Source organism: Coptis chinensis, chromosome 2 (assembly GCF_015680905.1).
Source record: "Coptis chinensis isolate HL-2020 chromosome 2, ASM1568090v1, whole genome shotgun sequence".
Lineage (NCBI taxonomy): Eukaryota > Viridiplantae > Streptophyta > Magnoliopsida > Ranunculales > Ranunculaceae > Coptis > Coptis chinensis.
The window spans coordinates 99,192,553-99,201,277 of record NC_141457.1 but is presented as its reverse complement, the minus strand read 5'-3'; the positions used below and the strand labels follow the sequence as shown (position 1 = coordinate 99,201,277).

At 34.6% G+C, this 8,725-nt stretch overlaps 1 protein-coding gene and 1 pseudogene across 2 annotated transcripts; one reads left to right on the top strand and one right to left on the bottom strand.

Annotated features, from left to right (window-relative positions):
- On the top strand, positions 1 to 3,043 carry LOC147519522 (GDSL esterase/lipase At1g54790-like). The gene is made up of 5 exons (XM_086591118.1): positions 1 to 305; positions 825 to 1,025; positions 1,498 to 1,664; positions 1,797 to 2,067; positions 2,200 to 3,043. The coding sequence occupies exons 1-5, from the start codon at positions 71 to 73 to the stop codon at positions 2,466 to 2,468; spliced, it is 1,143 nt and encodes a 380-aa protein (XP_086447244.1). The 5' UTR covers positions 1 to 70; the 3' UTR covers positions 2,469 to 3,043.
- Positions 3,044 to 3,173: 130 nt separating this feature from the next.
- Positions 3,174 to 4,511, bottom strand: LOC147519521 (monothiol glutaredoxin-S15, mitochondrial-like; annotated as a pseudogene). Its single transcript, XR_015212253.1, has 7 exons — positions 4,441 to 4,511; positions 4,267 to 4,353; positions 4,065 to 4,187; positions 3,887 to 3,986; positions 3,732 to 3,797; positions 3,573 to 3,651; positions 3,174 to 3,470 (listed from the first exon to the last, which is right to left on the bottom strand). The product of XR_015212253.1 is annotated as a monothiol glutaredoxin-S15, mitochondrial-like (transcript).
- Between the last annotated feature and the right edge of the window lie 4,214 nt (positions 4,512 to 8,725).

Here is an 8,725-nt window from a genome sequence, read left to right as displayed (position 1 = left end):
CAAACATCCCTTTTAAGAAATTTCATTTGGTATATATAACTAGTGGAAACAAGCTAAACCTAGACCAGCCATGGCTCTCATGATCTGGTATCTTCAAATTTTCGCCTATATCTACCTGTTCTCGCCCCTGGTTGAGACAGTTGATTTTAGTTATCCTGCGGCATTCAACTTTGGTGACTCAAACTCAGATACAGGAGACCTCATTGCAGGTCTTGGTATACGTATCGAGGCACCAAACGGCCAAGCTTACTTTCGTCAGCCATCTGGACGATTCTGTGATGGGCGCCTGACTGTTGATTTCCTAAGTAAGTCCCCTAAATCCAATGTTGCATCTAGGTACTAAGTTCAGTAGAGATTCTCAAGTGCATGTACTTAATCATCAAAAGTCTTTAGTGGACTAAAGATTCAGTCAGCAATATGTCCTAGACTCCTAGTTTCATGGCATCAGACTGTTAAAAATAACTCAAACCTCTTTGCAACATCAGGATTAGGAAGGATACCACAGTTCATACATGTCAGAAACCCTTTTTTTCCTCTCTTGATCGAATCAACTGACAAGAGTTTTACTGTAACCTACAACCTTCAAAAAGAAGCACTTGTCTAATTTATCAAGTACAACCAACTGGATTATCTGCACGACTTCTGTTGATCACTCAGGCACTCTTCTGGAAGCTTAAGAACTTTAGCAGCATTTTGTTTATTGATTTCTGTTTGTATTCGTCCATGGAAAAACAGTTTCAATTATATTATGTTCCAAGATTGTTTCTATAAGCTAAACTATTCGTCAATTACCATTGAATATACATTTTTTTTTTCGCCCGCAGTGGATGCCATGAACCTACCATTTCTAAATGCCTATTTGGACTCTGTTGGGGCGCCAATATTACAAAAAGGATGTAATTTTGCTGCAGCAGGTTCCACCATACTTCCAGCAACTGCATCATCAATCAGCCCATTTTCATTTGGGATTCAGGTGGCTCAATTTCTACATTTCAAGGACCGGGTTCTTCAACTGCTTTCGAAAGGTAAAATCGTGGTTAAGATCACACTAACAGAATCAATTTCGTCCAATCAATATTCTTGCTATATACAATCCTGCCAAGCTTGTCCAACTTTTCTACTGTTTTGAAAAGTATTCCATGTCTACATACAGTACGATTTCAGTTCTGTTTTCAAATAGTTAAAACTACTTCACATGCTTAATGCAATAAGGCTAAATAGATAAATGAATGTAATTTCCACATAAAGGTCACCATTCAAAGAAACTTTGAAAATAAGCATATACCTTTAGGGTTCTTCAATCAGACACAACAAAAAGTGAATACTCAATCCAGATGGAGAAAATAGACAAAACAAGAGATGTATAGATGCAACAATATGAATATGGCACGGTGCACTAGAAGAATGACTAACTACTTCTGAACAAGTATTACCGGGCGCAACTTCTCAAGTATGAAAAGGAAAATCTAATGCCAGATTTCTGTTTTGTTTGTTTAGGTAAAAAACTAATTAAGTACATCCCCACAAAAGAGTTTTTTGTTCAGGGGCTCTACATGTTCGACATAGGCCAGAATGATCTTGCTGGAGCATTTTACTCCAAAACAGAGGACCAAGTACTTGCATCTATTCCGACCATTTTGCTGGAGTTTGAAACGGGAATCAAGGTCAGGACAAATTCACCTTTCAAAAGACAAGAGGATGCCTCATTTTCAAGAAATATTACTATTAAATTCCAAATATTAATCAGGTAACATCAATCATGTCTTTGTAATCAATTATTAAATTAACAATTACAGGATCTGTATGACCAAGGCGCAAGGAGGTTTTGGATTCATAACACTGGGCCACTAGGGTGCCTACCTCAAAACATAGCCCAATTTGGAAAAGACCCATCTAAGCTTGACGATCTGGGATGCGTAAGCTCGCATAATCGTGCCGCTAAGCTTTTCAACTTGCAGTTCCATGCTTTATCAACAAAATTGAGGGGCCAATATACAGATGCAAACATCACCTATGTCGACATATTCTCAATAAAATATAGCCTCATTTCAAACTCTTCAAAATACGGTACGTGACTATTACTTGTGTTTTCATGCTAATGAAAAGAGTCTCTCGGGAAAACCTTATTCATCTTCTCTTGTATCTCAAGTTTACCTACTGAAAATAGAGAAACTTAATACTTGATGGAAAAACTTTCAGGATTTGAACAACCTATAATGGCTTGCTGTGGATATGGAGGTCCACCACTGAACTATGACAGTCGGATCTCCTGCGGACAAACAAAGAGTTTGAACGGAAGCTCGGTGACAGCTAAAGGGTGTAACAATAGTAGTAAATATGTGAATTGGGATGGTACACACTACACTGAGGCTGCAAATCAGTATGTTCTGTCGCAAATACTAACGGGAAAGTATTCAGACCCACCTCTCTCACAAAAGATGCCATTCCTTATCAACCTCAAGTTCTAACAAAAAAAATAGGTTGAATCACTCGGTTTTATTCAACCTAAGAAACTAAAGGTTATTCACTTGTTTATTAAATAAACTAGTTCTGAAATGAAGTGATGGAATCATTTTACAAAGCCATCTGTATCTAATGTTTTGTTCCCATAATGTTACACAAATACTCAATTACACAAGTAATTAGATAAGTGTTTAAGCTATCAGGGCTCCAGTGTCAAATGTGTTGTATACAACTGTTTGAATCAACCATACATACAGGGAAAGGATTATTCCAGCCATCAAACTCGATAATTAGGGTCAATCTTATCCCTAACATTTCCCTCTTTTTATTTCTGTTCATTTTATTCTACAAACCAAACAATTAAAATTTTCACACTCACAGAAATTATTGGCGTATTAGTTGCAAACTTGCAATGAACTCAGATGCAAAGAATATATAGAATAACCTTCCAATGACTTTACAGTTACAATCGAATACTTAACAACAAGTTTCCTTAAATATGAATGCATTAATTGAGTATTTAGCTCTTCCATATAAGTAATATCAGTATTTATTTTCAATTAAAGATCCAAAGTTTGTTGAGAGCATTTCCTTACACTAGTCTTAGCCATATTCGAAGGTAAAGAACCAGTTGACACTATTGATATCAGAATATAAATTTTCAAACTGGACTCTGATTTCATGAGATAGACAGAGCCGCATCAAAGATATAGAGAATTAGAGATTATAAATATATCTTACTTATTACAAGCAAGAAATCATTCTTATGGATTATTCCAGCTAATATTGTTGCTTACTAAAATCAAAAGGATAACATCACTATTCTTATACCCAGAATATTTACCATCAAAAAATCCCCAAAACAAACAACAATAGTAACAAGAAACAAAAACATAACACACACACCCCAACACACCTTATAATCTCTCAGGAAGACTAACTTATCCTCACTCTTCTTTGTCGACTTTAGGAAGGAGATGAATGAGCTTATCCTTTAACTCTCCAGACTGCAAAGGATGAATCATATAGCAGTCATTCCAGATATCCTTTTTATCAATAAAATCGTAACAATGTAACATAAACTAAGAAAGTAAGATGTCAAGGTCTACCTGGTGCATGCTGAGAATAATATCAGATCCTCCAATGAACTCCCCATTGATAAATATTTGTGGAAATGTGGGCCAGTGACTGCACCGTTGATCAACATCAAATTATTAGTATAATAGAAAATAAATATGTCGCATGCACAACAAAATGATAATTCGTACCTGAAGCCTTTAACGGCATTTTTAGTTCCGGGTTTTCCAATATGTTTCTAGCACTCAAAGGAACCTCTGCAAGCAAGTAACCAAAAGCACATGTAATCATATAACCAAAAAAAAAACCCAAAACTTATCGATCTTCAAAACATACCAAGACTTACTATAGGTATTCAGAACTTTAACTGCCAATGAGCTAAATCCGCACATAGGGGAATCGGGAATTCCCTTCATATAAATCATAACCGGGTTTTCTTCTACATCCTATATAACGACAAAACTATACACATTGTGAATAAATAAGTAAGTTGAAAACTCAAAACACATTCAAATACAAACTACCTTCTGAACAATATCTTTTAGAGAAACCCCAGAAGTTGAAACCTTATCAGTTGGTTTAAAATCATCATGTGTGTCTTGATCACTAGGCTCAGTCGTTGAGTATCTCATAAATGAGCCAGGCACCTACTCAAAATGTTAAATCATATTACAAATAGGAAATTTTTGTGAATACTAAAAAGTAAGTAAGAATATTATTAGTTACCATCATAGTTCTTAATGAATGAGTTTCTGGAGCACGTGCAATACTTCTGAAGAGTACATTTGATAACAACCTTGCCATGTCGTTAATCTAACAAACAGACATATAAACGGGTAATCAGAACTTTTGTTACAATTTTTTTGTACGTTTGCTAATTGGGAATTTTATTTTGCTCACCTGAGATATTTTCTCAATATAATTTTGAGTCAGTTGCAAAGTGCAGGATTCGTATCAGCAAAACTAGGGCTCTCAACGGGCCGGACTTGAACAACTCACCTATGTCTAGGTCCCCCAAACCCAAGCCCGGCCTAGGTCCGTTACACTTTATCGGATTCGGGCCTGGCCTAAGTCCTATAAGATTACATGTAACTAGACTCGAACCCATACCCTATGTGTGGCACTATAACACTTAACCACCAAGCCTCCAACTTTTTATATAATCTAATAGTTAAATATTTATTTGTGTTTAATTGAAACACTAACAAAACTACACTAGTTTTCGAACCCGTCCTACGAACGGGTACCATTTAATAATATTATTTTAGAATATAAATTAGAAGTTTTTCATCCTTTAAGATTAATTTGAATTGCTACACATGACAGTGCACATTTACAATTTTTGCATACTTATGGCATTTAATCCTGCTTATTGTCATAGTACTTTCAGACTTTTTAGAGAGAGAGAGAGAGTGAGTGAGTTTGGATTATTTGTTCTCTTGAGTAAGTAAGACTATCTATGTTGGACTTTTGGTAATGAATTCCGTTTGAAATTCCATCTTTATATTTTTTTAGAGACATCTGCCATTAGAAGAAAGTCATGATACAATTGGAATTTGTACTAGCTATAATTAGCACCTCATGGGTGTACAATTCAAACAATAATGTTCTTTAAGAAACATGGTAAAATTATGAGAAAACAAATGCATTAGTGGTTTAGTTTGCTCCAAAACTTCAAATGAACAATGTGTATGAAAAAGACTTGATATTTTGTTACATTGGGCCTTCTTGGTTGGTTGGATAGAATAAGCTTGAACCTTAGACATTGTAAGTACTATTCAAGCTTCTTATTTCCCGTCTCATGGTTATTTGAAATTGATCCAATTCTTTTTCATCAAACTTCTGATTTCCCGTCTTGTGTGTGTTTTGAAATTGATTCAATTCTTTAACATCAAGTTTCTACTTTCCCGTTGATTAATCAAGGTGATCTATAATAGCCAACTGTGTACATAGATCCTCCCGCAATGCCTCTGCAAAAAATAGCAATAAAAATCAAATTCACAAATGTTTCTATTAGTTATCAAATTATAATATTGTAGTTATATATGATTTTAACTATTTGGGATCATCGAAAACTTATAAAAATACCTTGAAATGACATGTGATGAGTCATTTTAATAGTCTGATCTGATCCACTAAAACCATCACATAAACCAAAAAAAAAACTTCTAATCGCCAACAAAATAAAACTATAAATAGGCAACTGTGCTAGATGTCCTAATAGTCGTTGGTCCACTTTGATTATCACTAATACGCACCAGTCCACCAATTCCAGATTTATCCACACTATAAAATTGGTATGTGTCTAAATTTGAGATCGAGTGTTTTGAGAGAAGCTAGTAGACCGGTGTCTTAATTCATGGGTGGTTGAAAATACTCACACAGGATACTGGATATAACCATCAGCATGTTGAATATCCTTTCTTATCTAATAAACCCCTAATGATATAGATAAATCAATCAATGAAACTTATAATGTCAAATTGACAATTTAATCTAATATTATAACACGCAAAGCTCAATCAAAATAGATGTAGAAAACATGTCATTTATCATAGCAATGGTGCACTTATATTTACCTCAAGCAAAAGAAAATGTTTTAGCTAAACCCAAGCACTCCAATACTCTTTTGACCTCCAATGCTTCAACAAAACCATCACTGCCTTTATAAAAAAAATAGCAAAAATGGTTTGTAGCAACTTGGCGCGTCTCAGTTCAGCGATCATCCACTTCACCTGTGAGCTCCTCCTTTCCTCAGAATTACCAAGAAACTCCAAGCCATTTTTTCATCGTTGCCACCAATTCTAAATAAAAAACTTCAAAGTTATCTCTTGTACAACGTGTTATGCAAAATTGACATAATCTCATTATGTAAAATCTGCAGCTTTGAGACATTCTAAGAGTATTTACTTAAGTTTCAATATTTTATATATTTTTCTGTCCAAATTTAAGAAGTTAGAATATTCCACATCATTGGTCATAAATTGTATGGAAAATTGATATATATCATTCTTTGGCAGAGAAAGCTAGCTACCCAAATAATAAAGTTAGGTTAGGTAGGCCCAATTGAATTAAATTAAATCTTTTAAGTATAATCCTATAATCTAACCATCTACAATGCAAAATCATAAAAGCTGAAAATGCAACACCATACCAAGAACGTACTTGAGATTAACACTGTATAAATTTTTTGGATAAGATAACCTTGTGATAACGGTTAATATTATATAAGATTTAAAGTTTAAAGCGTATCTCACAGGGGACAATATACACGTGATGAACCAACAATACACATTATCATGTCCAAAGACTTACTTGCTGTGGTGCTTGGTTTAGGACTTCTTCACCACTTCATCCTCTTAGACTTCTTATAAGCACAATCATTATTCTAACGCTTCTTACAAAAAATTGCCACTGATTTATAGAGAAAGAGAACACCACCATTTATATGTATATTCCCCCAAACCCAAAGAATAATAAGGACTAATATCTATATATTCGATTTCTTGTTTAAAAGAATGAAGGGTCAAATAAGAGAAAAAGCATAGTACCTTGATCATCCTCATTCCTTCCCATTCCAATGGATCGTTAGAAGAATAAATGAATTATTGGTTGGAGACATTCATTAGTAGAGTTCGACTCGTACCGATGATTCAAACTAAAAAATAGAGAATAAACCCATTAGTTAATAGCACTTGATCCTAAATATTTGGTGCAGATAAGCAAAGATCGGATGTGACTTTCTACTTCACCGTCTGCAATCACAACTGATCTCCCCAAGTTTGTAATTTATGAGGTCATTTGATCGCCATAACATCTGTATAGATACAGTTCTCTTCGTTTTCATGCACTATTCATATTAATTTGAGATATTAATTTTCTACATTCAAAATGATAGGTGATCTCTTTTTCTGCCACACTTTACTTTAACATGCCATTAAGGATCTCCATGATCAGACATTATATTCATGTTTTGCCTTATAGTGATCAAATGATTCTAATTCTCTAGCAAGCGTCAAATTTAACTCCTTTCTCATTCGGCCACCCCTTTACAACCCAACAATTTACATAGACATTGAGTGATCTCTTTGACGTTTGACTAAAGCAAGTATCTGCAATGGAGGAACAACTCGAGTAACCTATAGCTTAATATCATCTTCATTATGGCATTCTCGTACCCATAGGAACTCTGCAACATTGACCCCAGTTATAATAGAGTCCCAACAATTCCTATGATCATATAGGGATCAAATACAGAGGTTTCTAATTTAAGATATTCTATCAGGCATTGAAATGTCCTAAATAACATGAGATTCCAATGCCTAGGTTGTTTGATTGCTCTTATGACTTACCAAACAAAAAAATGAATGCTCTAATGTATTGGGTAAGCTTGCATGCACCTCCTGACATGGGATGAAGGTTTAGTTAATCATGAATTTAACTTCAAGTGTTGATTCTTTAAATACATTTTCAAGGACAATTTGTGGGTATTGATAGAATGATTTGCAATTGGGAGTATCTATAAATTATGAGGTCAGAGTGTGGGAAAAATTGTAATGGTAAAGTTTGTGTGTTGGTTTGTGCAAATCCTTCGCATGAACTATCAATATTTTGTTTCTTATGTTTCCAACTATAATTGTGAAATTTACATCAAGTGTGAGCTAATAGTGATGTGCTTAGGATTATGCTTTTCTACAGCTAAAAATTGTGGTTTCCATTACACTACACCAGAAATGGCTGAAAACGACGGTTAAAGCCGTCCTAAATTGGAATTTACGACGGAATATGTTGTCTCACAGATCGTCGCAAATTGCCCTGTCGTTAATATTAACGACGGTTCTGGACGTCTTAACGTGAATTAGAAATACGACGGGGTAAAGACTGTTATTGCCGTCGTCTATTTTGCGACTTTAACAACCGTCGTAAATCACTTTTTAATTTTGGCAGTTAATTTTCAAACTTGAGACCCTAAATTGCGTCGCAAATTGTGTCTTAGTTTTAGCTTTAGGACATTCTTTTCATCGCATTTGCAAATTGGGAAAATCAATTATGGAGTCTGGACACCTTTGTTGTTCCCTTTTTTGTAGTTATTTTATTGAAATAATTTTTTTTCCCTATAGAATCTAGTTTTTCCTGAATACTCAGCTAAATTCGCACATGATCACCATTTGAACGACATAAATGG